At 41.0% G+C, this 27,737-nt stretch overlaps 1 protein-coding gene and 1 long non-coding RNA gene across 2 annotated transcripts; one reads left to right on the top strand and one right to left on the bottom strand.

The window, feature by feature from the left end:
- The first annotated feature begins 969 nt into the window (after nt 1-969).
- LOC128579693 (uncharacterized) lies at nt 970-8,965 on the top strand. The gene is made up of 2 exons (XR_008378247.1): nt 970-1,073; nt 6,092-8,965. It is a non-coding gene; the product is annotated as an uncharacterized LOC128579693 (long non-coding RNA).
- On the bottom strand, nt 8,849-27,034 carry ALB (albumin). The gene is made up of 15 exons (XM_053581248.1): nt 26,887-27,034; nt 26,143-26,200; nt 25,017-25,149; nt 22,783-22,994; nt 21,821-21,953; nt 20,966-21,063; nt 19,197-19,326; nt 17,746-17,960; nt 16,629-16,761; nt 15,511-15,608; nt 14,103-14,241; nt 13,221-13,444; nt 11,946-12,078; nt 11,012-11,079; nt 8,849-9,015 (listed from the first exon to the last, which is right to left on the bottom strand). The coding sequence occupies exons 1-14, from the start codon at nt 26,963-26,965 to the stop codon at nt 11,038-11,040; spliced, it is 1,827 nt and encodes a 608-aa protein (XP_053437223.1). The 5' UTR covers nt 26,966-27,034; the 3' UTR covers nt 8,849-9,015; nt 11,012-11,037.
- Nucleotides 27,035-27,737: the final 703 nt, after the last annotated feature.

Here is a 27,737-nt window from a genome sequence, read left to right as displayed (position 1 = left end):
AGAAATAACTAAAAAAATAGTCCTAAAGCATTAGTTATGAAGGACTGGAATATAGTTTTATGAATCACACTATATATAACTTAGCTAGGCATGAGCAAAATATCCCAAAACCTTTCACAATGTCTGGTTCACAGTCAGGGCTCCATAACATTTGCTGAATGAATGATAAAAGTAGTTTTTTTTTTTTTCAAAACCAAGAATTTAAGTTAGAGGAAGAGATTACACGGGGCAAATTTTAGATTCTATAAGCTCTGAAATCATTGTAACTCTACAGATCTGGTTTTATGCATATGTTTCCAAGGCTGCATAATCCAATCACATCATCTCATCAAAATACTAGAGGGGACATATGTAAAAATTCCTGGTAAGGCCTCTACTAAATTACGACTATTTTACTATCGTAAATATAAGTAAACATACAACTGTAAATAATATGTACATATCAAGCTAGGTGTGTGTTGTGTCAGGCCAGGTCTTGCCTGGAGCTCTGTGATCACTCTGGGTCTGTGATCATGTTTTGGGCCATCCTTTTATCTCTATCCACGTTCTCCCTTTAGGGAGTGGTTGAGCAGATGTCTGCTATTCCGTGCCCTGTGATCAGACAGGCCACATAGTACAATGTTAAACACGCGCTTTGGGGAACGAGGTTTGTAGTTGTCACTTGTTACATGACTCTGGGTGTTATTCCATGTATCTTGGCTTTATTTTCTTCTATCAAATGGTGATAGTTATAGCATTCCTCCTTCGTGGGAAAGTGAAGATTAAGTCAAAAAGCATTGATGGCTCACATTAGGGACTCGCACAAAGGGCGAGACTTTATTCATTCAAAAAAACGTTGAGTTTGCGCACCAGGAGCTGTCGTTTGAATGGAATCCTGAGCTACGGGAAACAGGCGGCGCCGGCGGGCTGAGCTTGCTGCCCGCTGATAGGAGGAACAGCCGTGACGTCAGCGGTCGCCGCAAGTGTGACGCGCGCTGCGGCGGGGAGGAGAGCGCCGCCTGAAGTCTGCGCGGGGCAGGGAAGGCTCCCCGGAAGGAGGGACGTTTCCAGGGAGACCTGGAGGAAAATTCCAGGTGGGCCAACGCGGGAAGGAGGGAAGCGCGTTCCAGGCCCGTGGGGAAGGCGGGGAAAGGCGGCGGGTCGGGGAGGACGAGGCGTTTTAAGGAGTCAGCAGAGATGCGCTTCAGGGCAGCGCGGGGTTTAAGGACGGAACTTACGATCTATAGGGAATTTCTGACCAGGTCGGCGGGGGCCCCGTCACAAAGACCTTTCAAATCAATGTTATCGCTAGTCCCAGGGTAATGGTAGAGTACAAACGGGAGCTAATAAAAATCATATTTATACTTCGAAACTGCCTCTCTTAAGGGGCCGAGGCAGTGATAAGGAGAGCACCCTGGAAGTTTCTGCGGTAAGGCCGTCAGTGCTGATGGGAAGTGACAGCTGTGGGGGAAGCGAGTGCTGAGAACGACCCTAGGTCAAAAGGACTTAGGCGCTGAGCACGTGCTCAGGTTAGGATAGATTGAGTTAAGATAGTGACAAGTTTGCCCAAACAGCCCCGGGTCCTGGGCCTGTTGACTTAGTGTAATTATTAATCAGTCCCCCACCCCCACCCCCTCAGCAGTGTTCTGGGCAGGGTGCGTTGGTCTGCACGTCGTTACGCCCTCCAGTTGGAGGGAGAGGTTGATGGGCGTTTCAACGCCCGATCTTGTCCTCCAGAACAAGACTGAGGCTGGAGATGGAAATTCAGGATTCGTTCCCTTGTGAAGGGTTATCTTAGCTGTGAGAGTGATTGGGAAACAGAAGCGGGACCCTGAGGAACACCACATTTTACCAGGCCAGCAATAAAGAGGAGCTTTGAACCAAAGTCTGTACGCCAACAGTAAACACTCCTCAACTGTCATTGCTTAAAGTTTAGTCCAGAGTACAGAGTTCACGGCAGAAGATTTTTCATTGCTCTAATTTCAATTCTGTTTATTTTTTAATAAACCTATGGAGCCGTTTAGAAGCAACGTGGCACCATAAACTGGACTTTTGGTATCAGAAAGATTGAAATCTAATCTAATTCTAATCTAATTGGCATATGGCCCGTTATTAGCCATATGACATTAAGCAAATACTTTCATCGCTCTGATTTTTAACTTTTTCACATAAGTTATGAAAATTGTATTTCCCCTGACATTTTCATTTTGACGTATAGATGGAATAATGTGTTTCTAATGCCTGATACCTACTGAGATTAAAAAAGATGACAATAATAATTATCATTATTAGGATGGAATTAGCGTTAGAGATTAGATATATTCTTCCTCAGAACAATTGAGCTGTACATATGGGTTGCTGAAAAATGCCTTGGCTTCCCTCGCTCTGAGATTTTTTTCATTTTTGTTTGTTGGTTTAAGTAGTTGATTGTTCAAAACTGGTTTTTAATTGCAACTGCCCTTCACCATCAACACTTGTAAAAACTGAACCCAGGTTGATATCACATAATTCTCCATGAACGTATTTTTGGTTACTACCTAAATAAAGAAGAGCCCTCTCACCTCTGACAACTTATGGTACCTTTTAGATGGTTTTCTCATGAAACTTCTTGTTTGTGTTCTGTTATAGTCATTTCTATGCGATTATTCCTGGATAGTTAACTTCTTGTATTCAAAGACTCAGCTTTGTGGCTTCTGTGGTGGCTGGTACAACAGCTGGCACAGAGCGTAACCTTCACAGACAGAGCCTGAAGGGCACAGCTTCAGATGGCTGCAGTCAGGGTCTATGTACTGATGGGCTGGATGTTTGTGCCATGCCCCCAAATTCATATGTTGAAGCCCTAACTTCATCTGCTCCTAACCTGGAAATTGAGGACTTTAATAGGTAATTAGGGTTAGATGAGCTCATGGGATCTAGGCCCTGGTGGTGAGATTAGCATCCTTCTAACATCAGAAAACTTGCCTGCTCTCTCTGCCATGTGAGGACCTGGTGAGCAGGTGGCCATCTATAGGCTGGGAATATAGCCCTTATCAGAAACCAGGCCCTCCATGAACTGATTATAGACTTTCCAGCCTCCAAAAATTTGGGAAAATAAATTGTATTGTTTAAGTCACCCAGGCTACAATATTTTGTTTTGGCAGCTTGAACAGACTAAGACAAATACACACACACACACACACACCCCTGTAAATGTATGTTTTTCTCATAGGAAATGTATAGAAGAAAAAGCTGGAATTATTATCAATTATTCTTAAGCAAATCTTGCTTCTTCCTAAGACTATTTATTGCCAAACACCTACCTTTGATGTTCCTAAAAAGGAAGAAGAAGGTATGTTCCCTCTGGTGGTCTGTGGAAAGAAAGAAATTTGTGAACTTTTAAGGAACCACTCTCTAGGGCACAGATACTACTTGATTAAGTAAATAAATAAAGAAATTTGCAAAAAACAGAACTGAATAAGACCTGAGTGAAGATAAAGAGTAAATATAGGAAGGTGATCTGTTCACTTGCATGCAGTATTTTTTAGATATCATCCAGGTAACTTTTATAGTCTAAAGAAATTACAGACTCACAAGAATTAAATAACATGAACTATTACTCCCACTATGCATTAACCATCATATGTAATATTTTATTAACACAAAATATTTCATTAGAAAGAGATTCTACCTTTCCCAAAAAGATGTACCTCAAAATGTGAAAGCCCTTTCTTTGATACTGTCTGAGTATTCATGTATTTATTCACCAAGTCACTCACATAAGAGAGATAATTTGGATAATTCCAGACCAATTAGAGTGATGCAAAAGTGACACCACCACGTGGAACATTTCTAGGCCTTCCAACTTTGAATGTGCAGTTTTTTACATATTTTAATTTGGGGTAATTTTCACTATTTCACATGTTTAAAATAAAATGAATCATTATTATCCTCAAACACAAATGTGCACGATTCCAATTTGCATAAAATTCAATTTACCTTATTTGCTGTTTTGGAAGTCCAGGAAATCATTGTAAGTCATGATTCCATGACTTGTACTTTAGAATATTTATAGCCCACAGTATAAATCAATTTACTCAACCTAATTTGTATTAAATACCCACTACGTACCAGGTTATGCTAAGTGTCAGGGAAACATATGGACTTCTACCTCATGATCCTCGCTGACGAGAAACATCAGTTGAAGAGAGAGAGCTACAACTAACACCACTAATGGAGCCTGCTCTCAGGAGTCAGAGCAACCCGTGTTCAAATTCCAACCCTAGGACTTCACGTTATATATATTTTAAATGGATATAAAATCTACAAAAACTGTAATAGAATATAAATGTGAATATGAGTAAAAACTGAACGTGAATTCTATAATAAGTCATGTTCACAGAGTAGAGGAGTATTAGGGAAAGAAGTGACTAACTGGAACTAGGGAAATTTCCTTAAAGACAATGACCTTGAATCTGGATTAAGCAGATAAAAAAGAATGAGAAAGACATCCCAGGTAGAGAGAACTCAGGTAGGGGAGCTAATGAAGACTGTCAAGTTCAAACTGATTGAAGGTAGAGTGAAAAAAGAAACTAGAGGGCGGCAACCCCATATATTGGAGGTGGGTTCAAACCCAGCCCTGGCCAAAAAAAGAAAAAGAAACCAGAGAGGTGGGAGGTTCAGACTTTATAAAGTGACTGAGAAGAACAAGGAGAATGTTGGGTGAGAGGGAAGGGAGGAATGACAGGCCCCGTGCACAGATTCCATATACCCCACACTGGTTACAGAAGGGCAGTCTTGCCACAGTCTCAGCGGCCCTTCATAAACCAAACCCCTAAAACACAGTGGTAATAAAAGCAACCAAGCCCATGTTGCACCACCAGGAGGCGCCCCCACATTCTAGTCCACATTAATGGTCCCCTCTGGATTTATGCAACACCAGCGGGACCCATAGAAACATCTGAACTTCTCCATCAATATTTAAAATAATGGGTAAGGAAATGACACTGATACACTTGCTTATTTCCCAAGAAGTGCAAGTGAATATTCTTTTTAATGTCCAGGCACCATCTCTTCCTGGCCATCTGTTATCTTCCTGATTGTCAAATGCATCATCTCATTCCTGGCTAATTTTATATCTCCTGTATCAAGAAAAAAGTAGCAAAATTATTGCTCATGATGTAATGATTCTTTGGAGCCTGTTTGTATTGAAACAAATAAATCTTCTTCCCTTACAGTTCTCTGTCACCATACATTTAATTTAAAGCTGGCTACATCAATAGTGGTGCTGCGTGACCCATCATGTGTTGCTGTCCACTGGCCTAGTCAGAGACACAGAGGCAGACACTGCAGATGAAATGAATGATTTATTAAGGGATGGCTGGTGCTCAATCAGGCACAGCAGCAAATGGCCGTTCTTATCTTATTCACATTCTCATATACCCAAAATCATCAGATAGAAATAATCCAAGAACAAGGAAGACGAAAGGTAAAGATGACTTATCAGAGTTAATCCAGCAAAGTATTCAAACACCTTTCTAAACCAAGAATATCTTGTTTAGAGATAAACAACAATGGAGATGAACCATAAAGGGCTGGGTTGTCTGTTCTGTATGCCTGCTTCTCTACATGATTAACTGAAAGTTTTGTGTAAATAGAGGTAGGGGATTAAGTGCAATGGTCCATTGCCCAAGGCAGATGCTCTGTCTCCAGCTACGACTTGGGGAGAGCCCTCCAGGATATTCTTTCCTTTAAGGCTTGACTGCCTGCATTTTTCAGCAAAGCTGCTTATGTGAGGTAGGGGAGAATATCCCCCCAAACTCATACCTAGCCCAAGTACTGGAAATGTCCCTTCTCAGGTTCTCATAACTTCAAGGAGCACAAATGAGACTGATTCACCTACAAGGGTGCAGTGGACTGTGCCCCTTCAATCATGTCAGCTTGAATTCTGGCTTCCAGGGACTCTTTTAAATGTTGTTACTATGCTTTACTGATGATAAACACTAGTGCAAGTCTCTGCTCATGTGAAAGTCACTATTCACATCTTTCGACCATGACTTCTGATCTTAGGCCATAATCACTGCATTTCCAGAATGTGATCCCTTTTAATAATTGTTCCCCTACTTTTCACACACAGGGGTATGTGTGATGGGGCCACAGTGAAGCAATAGGAATGATCCTGAAGGGAATGTTTGGCAGGGCTTCAGACCAACCCAGAAGAGCACAGTATAACTACATCATTGGAGGCAAAAGAGGACATCAGCCAAAAGGGCCGACTGGCCTTCAGAGCAGTGGTGCCCAAAGTGCTTGGAAGGAATAGGCATGGCCACCGAGGGACTGCACAACTCTCAGTTGGGCTTGTGGGGAAATGGAGCAACCATCTGGGTGGCAGCAGCCAAGGGTCCCAGCCCCAGCCTGCCACCTCCCAGAGGGACAGAGGCAACTCCACGGGAGCAGCGACGGGAAGGAGCCTCTGGTGGCCCACACACAGGTGATCCAGAGGCCAGAGCCCTGAGCTCATGTTCTGTTCATGCTAAGTCACCCAAAGTCACCTGTCTCATAACTTCACAGAAGAGAATAAAGAAAAAACTCAGCTGACCTGCATAACTTAGGAAAATGATGCTTTGGCTGGAGATTGTAAAGCTAAGGAAGAAGGACTGTACATAAATACAGTACTCCACTTGATAAATCTGATTTTCGTGGAGATAAGAGCCATGATCCTGAAACTGCTTTGCATGCATCCTGAGGATGAACAAAGAAGTAAGCGGAAGGTAGGAGTGGGAACAAGTTGCTCACTGTCGAAGGGGAAGTCACTGCTGGGCCAGGGGAGGCTAGAGTGGACCTGTGGCATGGGGTCACAGCCAGAGATACTAGTATGAACTTGTGTTTGCTCAGAAGGATAGACACATAGGCTCAGGACAATTACAGACACACACGTATGTGTGGGTTAGGGTGCACACCTACAGTTCTCAGCTCTGTCCCCAAATGGGTCTAGAATCAATGACACCCCATGAGCATTGAGCCCCCGGCGCCCTTGGAGAGCGGTTGTCTAGTAGAAGAAGCCAGCCCTCTTTGAACAAATGGCTGTTCTAGGACTGGGGAATGGAAAAATACAAGATGAGCCCGAAGTGTTTTGCAATGCCAGAAAGTGAGTTCAAAAAATCTAAAACGGGGATAAGTGAAAAGGAAAGAAGCTGGCCTGAGGGGAGCCCCAGAGGCCAAAGCTGGAATAGTTCGAGAAACAAAATAAGACAGCACTGACTTACAGCCCAAGAATAAAATAAGTACATACAGGTTTATATAAGTAAGCAGTGGAATAAATAAATAAATCTTTCTTATGGAAAATTTTAAAATATGAGCTGTAGATACTCTCCCTTCCAAAAGCCTAATCCCTCTCCCTCTCTCACTTCAGCAAAGGCTGGATTTCACAGCTCGCTTCCAAAAATGAGAGTACAAAAGGGAACAATAATAACTCTAACGTGGAGAAACGTGGCCAACACTGTCGTACCCAAGTGATCCCCTGTAACATCCCCAGTAATAAGTTATAGTAATAGAATATCACGTTCTATCAATATGACATGAAAACAGCATTTCTTACACACACACACACACACGCACACACGCAGGGATGTGCACTGTGCAGACACTGTTCTCGGTACCATGCAGCATAACAAAAACCGCAGGAGAGACAGGCAGCCAGAGCCAGACCAGGCGTGGGCTCTGAGGTCAACTGAGGAGTCTGTCACTTCTGCAAGAAGTGGGGGACTTTATTTAACTTGGTTCCAGAATAGCATCTGTGTCTAAAAGTTTTACGTTCCCCTTTAACACTCGGGACTGGCCAGGATGGCAGTGCCATCTGTCTGGGCAGCATGCCAAGACCTCATCTTACGTAGGTCCAGTTTGGTGGCAGCACCTTGAAAACTTTCTGGGTCTGCTCCTGGTCCTTCTACCAGCCAGGGCCCAGCATGTCCATTTCTCTTCTGAGCTTTCTCCAGCCTTTGTGGAGATGTGGGGAAGCATTTGGTACATTCAGCACAGACCCAGGTGGGGGCTGAGGAGGGAGGGGCCGGTGAGACGGCCAGGAATTGGAACCTGACATTCCAGGAAGGGAAGGAACCTTTTTGCAAACACCATACCTAAAATGAAACTGTAAAGCACTGTTATTAAGGGTAAGTTGCAAAATAGCATGTACAGTAGGAAACCAATTCCATAAAATTAAAAAAACAGGGCACTAACAAATAGGGCCATAAATGAGAACGTATTAAATTCATATGCAAAGCCCTGCTAGGTCCATAAATTCATATGCAGAAGTCTGCTGGGTCTTTGTATTCACAGACAAGGGTGTGATGTGAGTGATCACCTCTGAGAACAGGGAAAGAGGCTGAGCACTGAGGGATGCTGCGGCGCCACACAGGCCACTGTCCCCTTCTAACTCCTGCACACAGTCAGTTCAGTGATCATAGTCACGCCTTCCCCTCCCAACCCTCTTCCCACAGTGCTTCTCTGAACTTTTTTACTCTTCAGGTATTGCTACCCCTCCACTGTCCTAAATTTCTTCCAGGATCACTGTTTTTTCCAATTCAACTAACTGCTCTTTCAATCTTCTCCATCTCCTTTATTCCTCACTAATTCTTACACAATCCCAGTAGAAAAGAAAAGCTGTGCCTTGCCTATACCATAGTTTTTGTTCTTTTATTCAGAATTATCATAATATTAAAATGTGATTTTGAATGTTTTTAATCTCTAACTCAGAAGAGCATTTTTTAAGTTAATTTGCCCATTATTATCTAGAAATCCTGTGCTGAAGAGGCCTAAGAGAAAACATTGGAACTGTCGCAGCACCTGCAGAATTTTCAGGATGGTAACACCTTTGAAAATAATAGTCCCAGACAAGTATAGGAGATTCTTTTTTATTTTTTTATTAGTTGCAGCATAGAGAAAAGAGGCCAAATGTTTAAAGAATGTATGTTGCTCAGACAGGTGCTAGCTTTACACCAACAGAAAAGAAAAACAGCTGAGGAAGCTCTGTGTCTCCGTTCCTCCTCTTCTTCTCAGAGTAGGCTGAAAACAGAGGGAAAAACGTAAATGCTATTTGTAAAAACATTGTTTTTTTCAAGTCTTTTAAAATAAATGCTAAATTGCTTAGACTGTCTGTCAGCGATTTTCACCAGTGAGAACCATTTGGGCCTGTCCTGCACTTGTTTTTTTTTTTTTTCATTAAATCATAGCTGTGTACATTAGTATGATCATGGGACACCATACACTTGTTTCATAGACCGTTTGACACATTTTCATCACACTAGTTAACATAGCTTTCGTAGCATTTTCTTAGTTATTGTGCTAAGACCTTTACATTCCACATTTACTAGGATCTGCCTTCTCCTGCCAGGCCAGTGAGGAGGTCACACTGAGGAAGGGCAGCCCCTCTTCCTCACAGGGACTTCCGCCTCCACAGGGTCCCAAGTCAGAGGCATTTCATCCTCACTCTGCAGAATTATTCACTCAAGACCTACTTTTTGCTTAAATTATTACAAACAAAAGGTATCTTCTCAAAGTTAGGCCCCTAGGAAGAAATCTTCCCACTTAGGACTAAAACAAATTACATTTTGAAACCAGCAAACTCTTGGAGTTTCCAAGTTGCTTCCTGGTCTGAATGCACAGCGTGCAGGTGCGGTGGTGGCAGTGGCACGGACACCACGCTTCGCGTGGGAAGTGTGAAAATCATCTGTGCCAAAAAGTACTTGAACAACTTTTTAAAAAAACTTGTTGTTGCTATCCTATTTTTAAATCTCCCAAAAATATTACAAACAAAATATTTAAAACATGTTTATGTTCAAATGTTGACATTTTAAAGTGGGTCCTTTTGTCATAAGAAGAAAATTCTGTTAAAGCTCAGCATGTTGACAAATTGGAAATTTAGTAACAAATTATTCACTATAAAGGTTATGTTAGATATGTCAGACCCTCCAGTGAAATGGATTTACTGAACTATTAGGTTGAACCATGTGAAATCACGGCTATTCAACTGTTTCTGACCTACAAAGATGTTCTTTCATATGATTTTTTTAAATTTCAGATTAAACTGAGCTTACCAGTGATTGGGTTACAATGTTTGCGTTTGTTAAGTAAGACCCTTACTGTAGTTGTGCCCTCACCCAGGAGTGTGCCGTACACCCCCACGCTGTGCCCATTAGGTGGGAGCACAGCCGTCCCCCTTGCTTTCCTCTCTGTCCTCCCTTCTCCCCCGACCCCAACTTCAATTAAACTGTGAGTTTCTCTCCTGTGTGGGGGTGTGTCAGTTTGTCTACTGGCTTTAGGTTAGGGTTGAGTACACTGGATACTTGCTTTTCCATTCATGTGGTACTTTACTAAAGAGACGGTTCTCCAACCCTCTCCAGGTTAATTTGTTTCACGTGATTCAGCCTAACACCCGGAGTATCCCCTGCCGAGCCATCACATACTTGGATGCCTCTGTACACTGCATCATGAGTCCCAACAAGACAAGGGTTGACTCTGAAACTCTAGATTGAATTTTGAATTTTGGCTCCACTTCCGTAGCTGGCTGGCCCTTTGGAAACTTACTTAACCCGTGTCTCTCTCTTTTTTTTTTTTGTCTCACTTTATCACCCTCGGTAGAGTGCTGTAGCATCACAGCTCACAGCAACCTCCAACTCCTGGGCTTAGGCGATTCTCTTGCCTCAGCCTCCCAAGTAGCTGAGACTACAGGCGCCCGCCACAACGCCTGGCTATTTTTTGTTGCAGTTTGGCAGGGGCCCAGTTCAATCCCTCCACCCTCTGGAAATGGGGCTGGCACTCTACCCACTGAGCCACAGGCGCTGCCCTTAACCTGTGTCTTGATCTGTGCCTTCATGATCTAGAAATAGGGAAAAAGGAAGATAACCAACTCAGCCCACTACTTTGAGAATCTAAAAAGTTAATATATATAAAGATCTTAGAATGTTGGCGCAGGCCTGTATGGCTCTTGGCAATAGTCAGTCTTCGCTATTTTCATAGTAACTATTGTAATTACTTTTTAAAAAAATCCAAATATAGTTACCTGAAGTGCTTGTAATTGTGATTTTTTTAGGCTAATGCAGCTTGACTTTCAGCAACAAGTTTTGGACCCTGAATACAAAGACACAACAAATGTTAGGAAAATATCAGCATTACCATTAAAATAAAAAAAAAATAGCATTTATATAGCCAGTGGTGACTGCAAATTTGTTTCATGTATGTCACATCTTTTAATTCCCATTTACTACTATAATCTCAACAAGGAGGCTCACAGACATTTGTTACTCCCAAAGGAATAAAAATATTACCATCAGTCCATAGGGAGTAATATTAAATGATTTAAACTTTTTTTTTAAGACAGAATCTCACTTTGTTGCCCTAGATAGAGAGCCGTGGTGTCTGTCATACCTCACAGCAACCTCAAACCTCAGTAGCTGAGTAGCTAGGATTACAGGCACCTGCCACAACACCCAACTATTTTTTAGAGACAAGGTCTCGCTCTGGCTGAGGCTGGTCTTGAACCTGTGAGCTCAGGTGATGCACGGGCCTCAGCTTTCCAGAGTGCTAGGATTATAGGTGTGAGCCACCACACCTGGCCCTGCTTTAAACATTTAAATGTAAATTTCCCCACTGATCTGTACAATCAACCAAATCACAAACTACCACTTTTCAAACTTTAAATAAATTAATGTGTTGGCTTAATGGTCAAAAGATTTTAGGCCTCACTACAGTTCTATCAATTTTTATAAGCATCACAAATTTGGGCATTATAAACACAAACATGCTATTAGGCCAAGCACAATAAGAGATAAAAACCAAGAAGTATTGTAGTTACTTTGTAAGATAACTGTACGTAGAATAAGATCTCTGTCCCACATTTATAGGACATTCTTAGATACATAAATTTTTAAACCCCAGCCTAACTAAATGCACAAAAATGGAAATTAGACATGTTAACGTGAAGATGACTTCAGTACCTCCTCAGCAAAGCAAGCCTCCTTATCGTCAGCCTTACAGCATTTTTCTACAAACTCTGTAAATTTCACCATAACACCTTTCAGCTGGTCATCTGTTGCCTTGGGCTTGTGTTTCACGAGCTCCACGAGTGCACTGCATTTGACCAGGAAAAGAAAAAAAATAACAGGGAAAAGGTTACTGACATAAAGAAAATATGGAGATAGTCGGGACGGTGGTGCCATCATTTATGATGAGGTGCACGTAAGTCTTGGAGATGGATGACTCTGAGCTCGAAACCTCAATATTCACATCTGTATAACAAGGATAAAAAAATTCAACTCACAGGTTTGGTGGGAGAACCAAACGGAGTAATCAATGTGAATTTCTTAACATCTTATATAGTGTCAGTAAATATCTATACAGTTAATTTCTAGAAAGGATTATTTCATTGCATTTATATATTATTTAGATTTTGGAAGTAATTATAGTGAATTTTATAGTTATTTAAAAGCTAAAACTGATCCTTAAAAACTTAATTATTTCAAACATTATTTTAAAATTGTGTCATCTGAGAATCTTTCTATTTGGTCTTTGAAGTTTGCCACATTCACAGATAATAGTGGGTAGGTGATAAAAAAGTTTGTCGAAATTCATGAGATCTGGTGCTTGTCTTCCACTGACATCTGCAAAAACGATAATGCCAGAGAGAAAACGTGTGGGCCTGTCAGGTCTCACGGTGTCTATCTGAAGTCTGGATCAGGACTAGGGTAGGCTACAGTCAGAGAGGCTCCTGTTGCTAAATTTCCTGCACTTCTAATCTCTTGTGAGCAATAGAAAGTTGAGCCTCAGAATTCATGTGTCTAGTTTTTCATCCAAGTCTCATTCTCAAAGTTCACATTTGGGGGTTTGTCTCCTCTGTAGGGCCAAGCAAACTTAAGATAACCATTTATGCCTAGAAATAAATTCTCCTCTGGTTTCTATGAACTAATTTGCTATTTACACATCTGTCACTTTTTTTCTGGCAGACTTGGCCTAAGACATTATTCCACTATGAATTTCATCCACAATGTTAACTGTGAATAATATATGGGCAATATTACAATATAGGTTTCTTTGCTAATAAACAAAATAAGCTATTTATTTTGTTCTGAATTCTTTTCTCAGCTGAAGAAGACCAATACTCACATACTTTTCTCTAAGAAATATAATTCCTACTTCAGAAAGAGCTGCTCATTTTAATCGACAGTTCTCGCTATGGGGACTAGAAGCAGCTGCAGTAAAGAAACACTCCTCACGTTTGCTTCTTGAGTTGCTTCTCCTTGTCAGGAAGTGTGCACATATCTGCATGGAAGGTGAAGGTCTCAGCATGGAATTCTTTGGGAACGTAAGTTTCATCAACTTCCAGAGCACTGAAGCACGGCCGCCTGTTCACCAAGGACTCGGTGCAGCACTTGGTGACCCTTTCACTCACTGGTGTCTTCTCGTGCAGCACACACAGCCGGTTCAGGACCACAGACAGCTGAAGAACAGGCAGAGAACAGAAATTCAAAAGAAGCAAAGCTGGAAGTTTTCCATGAGCGTCTATTTCCCGAAGCACAAAAAGAAGTGTCATATTTTAACAACATCAAATCCTAAGCTATTTGAGGCAGTGATTTATCTTTTGAATTTCAAATAAGGACGTTTAAGTCTTTTCTATTTTATTTTATTTTATTTTATTTTTTTGCAGTTTTTGGCTAGGGCTGTGTTTGAACCCACCACCTCTGGCATATGGGGCCAGCGCTCCACTCCCTATATCTGCATTTTAGGAATAATCCATTTGAAAAAATAATTGATTGGAATTACGTGAGGTGATGTGTCCTGATACACGTGTTGGAGTCTGGAGGAAACGATCTTAGACAGACATTAAAGAAGAGGCCCACAAAGACGGTGAGAACCAGAAACACCAGGACGGGATCCTGACAAAGCATGGATTGCATCAAAACAGTCTGTCACCTTTAGGATCTATCCAGTGTGAACCCTCATCTTGGTGTCTGAACAATACAGGTGATCAGGTCCTGGCTACCACCGTGCACACGCACACACACACATTCAATCCAATCTTGCTTCTGAAAAGTAGCTTTGTCAGTATCTAAAAAGAAAAAAACCACCCCTATGCCTTTGCCACTTTAAACACTCACATAGTCTTCCGCACAACCCATTCTCTTTGCTTCGTCCATCTTGCAGCACTTGGAGCCCACTCTTCCCAGGCTTCTCGAAACCTCCACTAGGGTGGGAGTTGACACCTGCGGGACTTTCTTGGTGTAACGAACCAACAGCCTGTAACAAAACAGACCATGTCCATCAGCCAGCCAAGGAATCTGTCTTTTTCTAACAAGGTAGCTCAAACAGAAAACACTGGGCCAACTCAACTAACATGTCCTTATGCTCCATGCATCCAATTATCTCCTTGTGCAGACTGGTAGGGAGTGTGAGGGTAAGGGCTTATCCTCAGCAGAGTGTGAATCTGGCTTTGACTTTTGCCTTTGAATTCTTAGAAAAGTAAGTTACCTTATTATAATTCAGCTTTGTTAATATATTTATTAATTGCTTTTTTCTTTCAGTTAAACCTATTGAGAGATTAATACAGGGTACCCATAAAGTTCATGTGCAATTTACTATGTTAAACTATTTTAAAGTGCACACGAACTTTACATCCACCCTGTATATATCAGCACTATCCTAAAGTTGAAAGATACAAGTGAAAAATGGTAGGAATATACATGACACAACAAGAATGGTGCAAGGCTTAAAAGGAATAAAGTATGTGATTAATCCAGCATGAAACCCCATATATATTAATCATTATTAAGAACAGCCATCACCAGGAAAAGTCAATGTGCAACTGTAACCTCCTCAGGGGAAGAAACTATATCTTGATCACTATTGTGACCCCCCCACATCCGCAGTGAGAAGAGTGCAAACTGTGTACATGACCTACACAGTAAGTGTCTGCAGCGCCACAGGGAAGGCTGTGCTGAACTGAGACATTAGTCCAGCAGGCCATTCTGTCCTCTAGGGAGAAAAATTCCGCAGGGGAAAATGGTGGTAACACTCAAAGATGCATCTTCCAAACATCCCATCTTTCCCCAAGTAGCCCCTTATGAATCCAATTTTCATGTATGTATCTTAATCCGTTTTATCATATTTCTGTGCCAGCCTGTATACACGTATCACTTTTTGAGCTATTGCTATTCAAGGCCGACTACTTGCTGTTTTGTAAATTATTATGTTTTATTTGCCCACAAACTATCCTTTAACCTTCAGGGCCCATCTCCACTTCCAATATGCCAAGATTTGCTGTCTCCTCTACCAGCATACTCTCAGTTTTAAGGGATCAATTTTTTAGACCAAATTAAAATACAAGTCTCTCCATCCCGTCAACTGTTTTATCTATCCTCTCCAGTCTTTCTTAGCAAAGAGTGATTAAAAATATATCCTGTATTTTTATTATTAAAAGTTCTATGCAAGACAGCCTATGTACATGTATTAAGTCTTAAGTAATTAGAAATTGATCATGAAAAAATGTCAGTAAACAAAAACACTTACGTGTTCTGGAAGCCATACTCTCCCAGCTTCTCAAAAAGTTCACAGTTCTGTTTGACTAAATTCTGAGGCTCTTCCACATCATGCTGAAGCTCATCCAACTGAAAAACAAAAGAGCTGGGTTGGCCGTGGTCCAGTGAGGGCCAGATGCAGGCATGTTCCACACCACTGGGCAGACAACCTTCCGGGCCACGTCTGTCACATTACATTTGAGCTGTTAATTCTATCTGGTGAAGTGGCACAGGCTAACTGGTTGAACCAGGCCCTGTGACTTGTCTTTCAATTGTGCCTTTTCACTCATCATCCCTAAACTTCAGAGTCCTCTTCTCTAAGATGGAGGCAAAGATGCTGCTGCCCTCCCAGAAGTGCTCTGGAAACCAGTAAAGCTAATGGTACCTGGCAGCTGGCTCACAGTGAAAGCTCAGGGAATGATGGCACAATTGCAAATGTTCCACCTTTCCAGCTGGAACCTGAATGCTCCAGAATGAGAGATTGTACCTTGGTCATTGGTTGCACTGTGGGACCTGGCATAAAGTAGCTTCTTGGTAGAAGAAAGAACAGTTTTCCTCTTATTCTGAATAGTTTAGAAACCGTGGCATATGCTATCAGAGGTCCTGAAAATCCTCCAGAACAAATTTCCTCTCCTAACTTCATTTCTTAAAGAACTATTCTTAAGCCTTCTTGAAAAAAATTGAAAAATATTCTAAAGGAATTAATTCTACAATCTTTCTTAAGATTTTAACTCTGTTACTTCATAAATCTTGGAATCAGGTTAACTTTCTTTATATCTTAGGTAAATCTCTTTTAATTAACATTTAAATTTACTTTATATTATTTTATTCTCAGGAGTGGGACAAAGAGAAAAAAGAAACATGGTCTAGATTTGATAAAATTAGAGATTTTTCTCTTCAGATCTTTCATCTCTAGACTATTCTAGGTTTTATTAGTCATTCCATTTAAGGTGATTTTTCCCATAATGTTTAAGAGCAAAGAATCTAAACCATCTTAAGAAAAGATCTAAATCACACTACGTATCATTTTACATTCTCACATTACTTGTCTTTTTCATTATTGGAACCATCAGTCACAGAGCTCCATGTTTTTTCCTGCAGGAAACCTACCACTTTGGCATAGCAGGTGTGAGGGTCAGCCGTGGCGCAGCACTTCTCCAAGGTGGATTCATATTCCTTGGCAAGTCTCAGCAGCAAAAAGACGGAGTACTCAGGGTGCCTTCTTGATAATTCATATAAAAACCTAATGAAAATGAAAACAAAATAGATATTGTTGTACAAATGAGAAAAAAAATCACATAACCTCAAGAGTAACTCGTATTCGGAAGGTCTGAACACAATTGAACCACATTAGTGGCTGATGGCTTGGGAGTCCACAGGATCTGGGCTCAGCCCTGGCTCTGCCTCTTACTTCACTGTGTCACCTTAGGCCTCTTCCTGACGTTACCAGAGCCTCCCACCTTGGAGAATGGAGTGTGACTGTAAGAGATGCCTGACATCAGCTCTTAGATGCTTGATGAATGATACTTGCTATTTTATGCATATTTTGTTTGATTTGAGCTACATCTCAAAATGATTGATAGATAGATGGATAGAGCTATATTGTTAAAAGTTTCCTTTTCCTCTCTGTGTAAGTGAAACCTTATAGAGGACATCATTTTACGGAATATTGACTCAAACTGCCATAATCCAACAATAAAAATGCAAAGCCTATCACCACACTCACTGATGGAGTGTGATCAGCTATTCTATCATCTAATTCCACCCTCCGTGCTGTCCTGCTGGGCTTCTGGTCTTTTCAACCAAATACTATGCATAAAGCACCTGGTGTCGGATGCCACCTTCGGCTTCTTTGCTACTATTACACAGATTGGATGGGGAGACCGTAGATGCTCAGTAGGTGATGCATATTCACACATGCACATTACAGATGTGCAAGAAATACCCTTTGAATGAATGAGTTATATGATTTATTTACATACCAAATACTTCTAGAGGTATTTCCAGAAATATGCCTAAGAAGTAAGGAGCATTGTGCTTTTGCTGTGAGCACATGTTATTTTATAATAATGTTTTAAACCAACAAACTACATCAGAAAGTCTTTCCATTGCTGGGAGAGAGAATGATGGAGAAGCATTGTGGGCTCCATGGAAAGAGCCTGGCGTGTCAGTTCCTAAGTTGTGAGGCTGCGTCACACCGACCAAGAGCACCTGCTCGTCTACTCACGTGCCCAGGAAGACGTCCTTGGCCTCAGCATAGTTCTTGCAGACATCCTTATCCTCAACAAAATCGGTAGCCAGTGGGGCCAGGTCAGCAGGCATCTCGTCATTCTCCACGTGAGCCAGGCAGTGGGATTTCTCCAGCAGGGGCTTCTCACAGCATTCCTTCAGCTTAGAGGACAATGAGTCTTGATTTTCACACATGTACTTGGCAAGGTCCGCCTGTAAGCAAGGTGATAGAAATTGTTCAACATAAATTGGCATTGCTACACTTTCTCCTCAGACCTTTATTATGTTCGCAGAGCACGCTGATTGTATTCTAAGACCGTGCCCGTATCAGCATGCCTTCCGTGAACACTTTCTCAGTCTGCTCTTAAACCTGCAGACTCAGCCAGAACTACTCAGACATTCCCACCTGATTGAAACACGTATGCTCTCGTTAGTAACAGGTGTTCATGTCAGTGATTTATTGAGTTTATAGTTCTCCTATTAAGGCATTCAAAGCTTTATTCTTTCATTAAAACTGTACTGTTTTTCCAAATATTTCCCTCAAATTAAATGCAAATTTGAAGCCAAAAAACTAAAGCATGAGTAGTTTTGAAAAATGAGTCAGGTGCAAGGGTACATGTTAAATCTACTAAGTGTAGAATATAAATGTCTTAACACAATAACTAAGAAAATGTGGTGAAGGCTATGTTAACCAGTTTCATGAAAGTATTTCAAATTCTATATAAAACCAGTAAGTACATTGTACCCCATAATTGCATTAATGTACACAGCTACGATTTGATTTTAAAAAGTGAGTCAAGATCATAGTCATGGGCCCTGCTTACGTATATAAAAATATCTTCCTTAAATCTTTCAGAAAGTGTCGCAAGATACTAGGATTCTAGGATTCAGTCATATTTTTAATACTTAAAAAATGAAAAAAATATTGTAAGTTTGAGGAGTAGAGATTATCATTCTAAATATTTGTTTATTTAACACACAGCATTAATAAAGGGAGAAAATATTGCAGGCGGTGGAATACAACATTTCTAAATGTCTCTCCAAGGAGCAGCCTTCCTCAACTCCACTCATCTCCCTCCAAAATCTTATGAATCTACTTGTAGCTGTTCTCCGCAGTGGGAGCCTTTGTTCACAGTGTGGGATGATGGTGGGGTTTACAGATCACTGACTAGATTTATCAGGGCATTTAATGATTAGAATAGCCAGGTTTAAATATATATATATCACAAGGCAGAGAAAGATTGGAGATAGAGCAGATGAGAGCACAGAAGACAATGTCAACCCACTGTCAGCACCCCAATGATCCTAAATGAATTCATTCGGCCAACGTCAGGAGGCACGCCACCCTGAGCACACCGACGGCGCTTTACTCTGTCATCGCCACCCCAGAGCATGCCAACCACGCTTTACCCTGTCATCGTCACCCTGAGCATACCGACCGCACTTTACCCTGTCATCTGCACATTCCAGCAGGTCACCGTGGCAGCATTCCGTGTGGATTTTGGTCAGATCTGTCACTAACTTGGAGACTTCTGCAAATTCGGCTTTGGGAAATCTCTGGCTCAGGCGAGCTACTCCCCTGAAAAGAAAATCCCCCCCATCAGAATATTACCATGCAATATTTTGTGTGAAAGCCCTAGGAAACTACTGTTTCTGGCCAAAAAAGTTCAAGACAAACTAATACATAACTTCTGTTATTTTTGAGAGAGAGTCTCACTCTGTCACTGAGACTGGAGTGCAGTGATGTCAACGTTCACTGCAACCACAGAGTAGCTAGGAATACAAGCGCGCACCACCACACCTGGCTATTTGTTTTGGGGAGGGTTAGGGGCGGGATTTTGGTATGTTGCCCAGGCTGGTCTCAAACTCCTGGCCTCAAGCAATCCTCCTGCTTTGGCCTCCCAAAGTGTTGGATGACAGGCAGGAACCCTCATACTCAGCCAGAAGTAATTTTTAAAATTCTCTAGTTTCACTGGTTTTTCTTTTAATGCTAGCTCTGAACCAAATGTTTATCTTTTTCTTTAGAGCAGAATTATCCATTTAAGAGTAGAAGGGGTGGATAGAAATCCAGCAGTTCACAAAAGCGGAAACCAAAAGGAATTCTGAAAGGAGAGACAGGCTCAGGGCATGGAGCTCGGAGTGCACGTCTGGCCTGCAGATCTGGCTTTACCACTGATCAGCTTATAAGACCCTGAGCAAATCCCTCAGCCCTCAGCTCCAGCCTCTGCCGTGCCACCGCGTGCTAAATCGGAGAACTGTTTTGAGGACTGAATGTGTGAGTGTTTTACAGTGTGGGAAGTACCACACAGATTCTAGTTACCTTTCTTCTCAATTAAAACACATTCTTCCTGACTTCTAAAGGTCTCCGAGAGAAGAAATTTCATAACTTCCACAGAACTAGAGAGTTTTTACTGATCATACTTCTATCAGGAAAGATCCAGCACAGTCTCTGCGCTCCATGAGAAGAGTAAAGGACTAATTTCCCTGTTCTACCCCAGTCATTTCAGAGTTGCCTCAGTCTGATAAAGGAGAGCTTCCTTTACCAGAATCAATCCCAGCTGTTTAAAGGTGTATCATTTCACATTGGGATTGTTTTATTTATCACTTTGGTTGATTTTGGTGATTTAAATAATAAGAGTGATGGGCAAATATAGTTCAGCTGACAGTTCGGGGGCTGAGAGAAGGGCATAGTATTTTATTGCCTCAGATATTAAAGTATACGCCTATCACTAGCTAACTAATATAAAAATAGAGGCCCAGGCAACAAATACGAGATTAAGAGCAGAATTGGAGCCAAGAGAAAATTAGAAGACTTCAACTGGTTGATGCTGGAATTTAATTATCATGACTTAATTATCAAGACAAAAAAGGAAACTTTCAGATCATTGTGGGAAAAGATAAATAAAAAGATCCTGACTACTCTGAAAATAATGGATCATTAGAATAAGATCTCCAGTCTTTATAAATAAATGGTACTTAACACTCTGTCCCTTTTATTAGGACAAAAATGATATAGCCCTCTAAATTATTTGACTGTTTAGAAAACAATACAGTTAAAAAAGTGTAACATTGTCATTGATGTTCTGATTTTTATACCTTTTAGGAAACCAAAAGGCTGTATGTGGCACTTTGTAAAAAGCCACATAATAATTGTGTCAACTGAGTCACTGTCATGACACCATTATAAAGATGCAAACTGTGTTGAAAACAGGACCCACCATGCTTTGAAAGCTCTCTCTCCGAATTTCTGGAGGCTGCTGCACTTGAGCCTCTGCTTGGCAGATGCAGCCAGTCCTTCCTCCTTCAAAGCGTCAAGCTATAAAAAAGGAATAATTTTTTTTAATTAGGGGAAATTTTTAAACATCCCTTCATAAGCTCAGATGAGACTATGTCAAGTTTAACTTTAAAGAGATAATTTATGCCTAAATCCCCAAGTACTCCTTTTGGCCAATAATTATCCTGCTCTGTAGAGAGAGGAGATAGTAGCCTGATGCCAGAGGAAGCCCTGAGGTAGTTAGAAACCAGCTGAAAGCAGCGTCAGGGCCCAAAGGGAGAAAATGATTTTGCTGACTCCATGTGGGTAACTCCCTTCATCCCTCCTCTACCAACTCTGATAACATCAGTTATGAGAATACAGCACATAATGATAAATATCTGTGGAAGGGACACATGAACCCTGACTTCCAGGGCAGTAAAATCCTCTACTTTGAATCCCCACCCTGGTAAAAAGGCTTATAGGGAAATGAACAAAAACTGTGCCCCTTGGGCAATTTGACAAGTGAGTTCTGTGTTTCTCTATGGCAATTACCACCATGGAAATCGCTGAGATATTTAAACACGTGCACGGACTCCCTCTGTCAGATCAAGTCTTGGCAGGAGAAAAGAGGATATGGAAGCTACCAGAGGCCTTCAGAAGATGAAAGCTGTTTTGGAGAGATTAAAGTGAGGAACAGTGTTTTTGACCATGTAGAGAAGTTTCTATCAGAGACTTAGGTTCCCTAAATTTAGCCTTAAGGTGGTCAAAATCTGAGGCTGGATTACAAACTGGTTCTTCAATCTTTGGGGGACAGTACCTTTGGTAACAAGCAGGCGGCTTTATCAGCAGCGTGGCAGCATTCTGTAAAGGCAGCCTTGTACTTTTCTGCGAAGAAAAGGAGTTCTGGGCCGTAAAAGTAAGGATGTCTTCTGGCAACTTCATATAAGTAACTAAATATTGAAAAAGAAAAACAGGCAGTCGTTTTTTATCAGATAGTATTATAGAAACAATTGTAATCAACATTCTCTCCCAGCCCTTCCAAAACCTAAAGATACCTGATTAAGCTCAATTTGCCTTGTCTTTGTCATTTTTTTAAGTCAGTGAAAGTTAAGTTTATATGTGTGTGCATATAAAAGGTTAAATTTTGATAATATAATGTTGCTGACTAAAATGAAATCAACTCTGAGAATAACTACATATATATGTATCTTCACAACATTTTAAAAATGCATTCATCTCAAATACTTCATACAGATCTGCTTCAATGAAATCCAGAAGGTCTTTGATCATATTTTTTGTTGTGTAGATACTTGTGGCATCAAATATTACTTTGAAAAAAACATAAAAAACATAAGAAAGAAACTTCCAAGTCTTAATGTTGAAACTATTTTTGTTATGATAATTGTTATAATGAGCATTGGCCTATAGATTTATTCTATAATTTTTTTTTTTTGAGATAAAGTCTCAGTCTCTTGCCCTGGGTAGAGTCCTGTGGCATCATAGCTCACAGCAACCTCAAACTCTTGGGCTTAAGCAATCCTCTTGCCTCAGTTGAGACGATGGGCACCCACCAGAACCCCTGGCTAGTTTTTTGTTTTTGTTTTTTTCCCTATTTTTAGTAGAGATGGAATCTTGCTCTGGCTCAGGCTGGTCTCCAACTCCTGAGCTCAGGCAATTCACCTGCCTTGGCCTCCCAGAGTGTTGATATTACAGGTGTGAGCCACCGTGGCCGACTATTCTATAATTTGCATTTTGAAGGATAAACATCTAATTACTTACTGTCCCAAAAAGTTCTTTTCATTTTCCTGAAAGGAGCTGCACATCACCTCAGTCTCTGGTCTCACCAGTGGAGGGAGGTCAGGCTTGTCATCCTTGTGGTCCAGGAAGCACTCGTTCCTCTCTGGCTCCTGCTTGGCGCAGCAGTCAGCCATCTCGCCGTACTTCTCCCGGAGACTGGCCACTGTGCACAGCTTGTCTCCTAGCAGAGTGTGCTAAGGGGAGAGAGCAGGCTTCAGATCTCTGGGAACACTTGTGTGCCTTACAGTCAAAGGACAGCAGAGGAAATTTTATATTCTTGTAAAAGTTTGGTTAGGAGATCATATAATAATCCACTCCCCTTCTCCCCACCCCATGCTTAGAGTGTTTGTTGATTTGACCATCTCTGTATAATTTCCACGAGAATTAACTGTCACACTATTACTTATGGTGGATAAAACAAAAGGCATAAAGACAATTAAGAGCCTTTGGGAATGTTACATTCCTCTCATTTCCAAACCTGACAGTAAAGGCTAGGAGAGGACTCATTATAACAAACATCAGGAGAAAATAAGCATCTAAGTGGCAGATGAACTTGCCCTATGGAGAAAGCACTTCAGATAGTTTCTCCTTCCATCTGCTACTTTTGGAGGGATCCAGTTTTTTAGAAGATAACCCAATCTACTATACAGGGTGGACATAAAGTTCGTGTGCAATTTAAAGTAGTTCAATATAGTATATTGCACACGAACTTTATATCCACCCTACATATGGGTACTGCATTCAAATCGAGATTTCCTTTTTATTCTAGAAATGTTTAGTCAAAGCACTTTCCGTTAAATGAATTCATTGCTTTCTCATTCATTTTTATTATGAAAGTATTCTAACCCCAGGGAAAATACACTGCTCTAGACAGAATTTATTAATTATGCCAAAAATGCATTTTTAAAACTGCATATATAGAATCGTACTGCTGTGTAAAGTTAAAGCACTGACTCTACCACAAAGGAGAGGTATATAGCAAGTGGGCGAAAGGCTCCAGTGACAAAGAGAAACCGTCCTTGCCACCAGAGAGACGTGACTAGATTAAGTGGCAACAGGAAGATAGACCCAACCTTGTTTGGAAGACCTATCTGGAAATACCAAAAGTTCATTGTTCTTCAAAATGACTAAGTACTTTGCTTTTTTATTGAATGTAAAAATACGAATATCTCTAAAATGAAGACTATATAGCAGTTCTATTATTGTGCCCAGGTAACAAAATCAGCACAGAACTCAACGGGTGCTTTCTGAGAAAACCAGGCTGCCGGGGCTGAGAGGAGGCACTGTGTGCTCACCGTAGGGCGCTCACAGCAGTCAGGGCAGGGACCGGCTCCTGAACCAAGCAACACGTGACTGGATAAACAGAAGGGGGGACACACATGCAATGGGACGCTCCCCAGGCGAAGAGAAGGAAGTCCTGTAACATGCAATGACGTGGATGCTACGTGAAATAAGCCAGCCACAGAAAGACAAATGCTGCAGGACTCCCCTTATCTGAGGTCTCTAAAATCGTCAGATTCACAGAATGAAAGAATGGAATGCCAGGGGCTGGAGGGAGGGGATGGAGAACTGCTAATCAAAGGGCGTTAAGTTTCAGTAAAGCAAGATGAGTCAGCTGTTCAACACTGCACCTGTAGTCAACAGCGAGGGATTGTATACTTGAAAACTTTTGGTTAGGAGGGTAGATCTCACGTTAAGTATTCTTACCACAAAAAGAAATGAATAGGAACAGGGGAGAAGGGGAGGGAACTAGTGTTCTTCCACTTACCGGGCACAGCGTGGGGTGTATGGGTGTGGGACACAACTACAAGAGGGACTCTTACCTAACAATGCAAATACTGTCACCTGTTTGTGCCCTCACATTAACCTGACATGAAAATAAATAAATATATTCTATCACTACAAGCCTCTGTGAAAAAAGACAAGCTTCAAATTTTGAAAAGATAATCTTACAAATGACAAGCGGGCATCTAAGTGCATTATGACTGCTGGGTGTGGTCTCAAGGAAGAGACTCATCACAGCTGCTGACGTGGCTAGAGCACCTCTGTCCCAGAGGAAACACTGGCTTGCCAGGCGATGAGCAACTTTGGAGTGTTGCTTACAAATCTGGTCATTTAATAATAGTTGAGCAATTTTTAAAAGAATTTTTTTCCCCTTAAAACACCTGGGTTACTTAGAAGAGGAGGGAGAACCTCCAAGATCAGCGCATACTTACAAGGGACTTGTCACAGTTTTCAGCCGACTCATCAGCAGCACACGTTTTTGCAAATTCAGTTACTTCATTCACTAATTTTACATGATCTTCATAGGGACACTTCTGTAGAAACTGAGAAAAGGTAACCAGCACCCTGAAACAAAAGGTATGGAAAGATGTAGCATCAGGAGATTTAAGGTAAAGCAGCTTGCATGCATCTTTTTCACCGCTATCCAGAGTCTGCTCACATCGAGTAGTACATGAGGCCTAACCAGCGATATGCCTTCTTCGGCAAAGAGACTACATATTTCCTCAATATATTTTTTAAAATTTCTTCAGTGTTTGAAATACACGTATGTGAGTGTTCACACAGAGTGCATGCAAGCAAGATGCAAACTAAATCGATATGATCATCAAGACAAACATCACACGGGTCCTTTGAATCATTTAACACAAAAAACAGGAAAGGGGGAAGCCGGGGGGGGGATGCGTGTGCACCTAATGGGCACAACATAAGGGTGTATGGCACACTTCCTGGGGCCAGACACAACTGCACAGGGACCTTACCTAACAAACGCAAACATTGTCACCTAGTCCTTGTACCCTCCTATTAATCTGAAATTCAAAAAAAACCACACACCCTCTTTGAATTAGGCTGTAGGATGAGATTGACTGTTAAAAAAAAAATTATTTCCCCCTTTTTTATTAGATTCAGAAAATATTAAAATGTTCCCAAGAAACCAGAGGTTATTTGCTATAAGGGGTATTGAGTGAGTGAGTTTCCCAAGGAAGCGCATATTAAAGTCCTTCCCACCAGCAGCTGGTGCAGAGCTCCAGGGCCACACTGCGCAGCACAGTAGCCGTCAGCCACATGTGATTATATGAACTCAAATTCTTTAAAATTAAACGCAATTTAAATTTTTGTTCCTGTCTCACACTTCCTTGTTCAAAGTATTCGGTATCCACATGTGTTCCATAGCCTCATATTGGACAGCACAGATACAGAGTATTTTCCTCCATACAGAAAATCCTATTGGACAGCACTGTTATAGAGTCTGACTCCCACGACAGGGGAACATAAGGTCTCTGGAGTAATCACCAATGCTGTTAGAAATATTAAACTAGATTCTTCAATATTTTAACTTACAGGCCTCTGAAATGGTCTTCTCCCAAATCATTATACCGATGAGCAAGCTCACTCTTGTCTTGGAGGAGAAAAAGAAAAAACAAAAGATTCATGTGAATACTAAAGAAGACAAGAAGTTATGATGCTACTTTTTATATATTTTTTCCATTTGATTTATGTTATTTATTTGCTTCAAAATGTTGGGCTCTGATGCCTACAGAAAATCTCAGAATGACAGTGAACTATTTCTTGTGTATCTAAACAGAATTACTGAATCACCAAGCATTCTATTTTTAAGTTATCAAGTATTTATAGCTTTATATTCAAAGTTGATCAGATATAATGCTCTTGTAGTATCTACGAAGCCTCTGAAATGAAATAAATGTAAATAACAAGTTCTACTTACAAGATTAACCACATAGGCTTTGTGTTTTTATATAAAGCATGGCACAACGGATGGGCCTTTGAGATTTATGAATTTTATCTCCAACACTATCCTGTGAAATTTAAGCCACTCTGCCTACAGTTATTTTACACGCAGAAGAAAATTACAGTCACCAAACTATTCTCACCATTGTTTCCTAGATATTTGAAATATCCTAAAGAGATAACCTTGTAAGGCTTCAGAAATACCAAGTATCATCACATTATATACATTAAATGCTAAAGGAAAACTTAATTCTTTAAAGATGTAAGGTTTACTAAAGCTTTCTTTTACTAAGAAAGTAAAATGGAAGTTGAACAATAGAAAAATAAAACTCTTACGTGTATCTCGACGAAACACACCCCTGGAATAAGCAGAGCTGAAGAGAAAGAGAAGTGAAATAAAAGTTACCCACTTCATTGTGCCAAAGGCGTGTGGGTTTGATAGAAGAGAAAAGATAGGACAAATGGAAGGAAATTAGCACTAATATACTTCTTTAACCAATAAATGTAGATTATTAACTAGACTCATCTTTGAATTTCATTGGCTCCCCACTGGTTGCAAAATTCATAATAGTCTTGCCAAAAAATTGTTTGACTAAATCCCTTGCGTATATTTGCCATCTGGATCTGTTTTCTTCACAAGACCTTGTCAATTCATTAAAGTTATGTAAAACTTCTTATCAAATTTTACATAAGAGTTTAAACGATTTGTACCTATTATTCATTACCATGTTCTTTATCTGCAGTTTCCCATTTGAACAATTTAGTTTTCAATGTTTACAAAAATGTAACCAAATCAATGACTTTGCTCAGAAAGACGCGCTAAAGGAGCCAAGCCCCAAACTGCAGCTATTACTAATTTCAAGTGTGCTCTTTCCTACAAGAGATGAAAAATGTATACACACACCAAGACACATCACGGGGTTTCCAAGTCTCTCATTCCTCTGAAATCAGTCTGCTTGAAAAAGCTGGCATTGCCTCAGATGCAGACCGAGGAAAGGCCGGAGCAGCAGTTCCAGCTGCAGGAGTTGGTCAGGAGTTCCATGTTTCCACCCCAGGCCTAGAGGGAGGACACTGGGATCCCACATGAGTATCATTTTGTGGGATTTTCAGTGAAGAAGAGACGAGGAGGAAAGCGGACCCAATGGCAGTGATGATGATCTTCACCATCACGACACACACAGGACAGG

Source organism: Nycticebus coucang, chromosome 1 (assembly GCF_027406575.1).
Source record: "Nycticebus coucang isolate mNycCou1 chromosome 1, mNycCou1.pri, whole genome shotgun sequence".
NCBI classification, from domain to species: domain Eukaryota; kingdom Metazoa; phylum Chordata; class Mammalia; order Primates; family Lorisidae; genus Nycticebus; species Nycticebus coucang.
This window is presented reverse-complemented; position numbering and strand designations above follow the sequence as displayed.

Coding starts and splice junctions, on each gene's coding strand:
- ALB (XM_053581248.1), bottom strand. CDS start 26,965: ATGAAGTGGGTAACTTTTATTTCACTTCTCTTTCTCTTCAGCTCTGCT. Junction 22,995..25,016: donor AAAACTGTGACAAGTCCCTT/GTAAGTATGCGC, acceptor CTCTCCCCTTAG/CACACTCTGCTAGGAGACAA. Junction 16,762..17,745: donor AAGGACGTCTTCCTGGGCAC/GTGAGTAGACGA, acceptor CATTTTCATTAG/GTTTTTATATGAATTATCAA.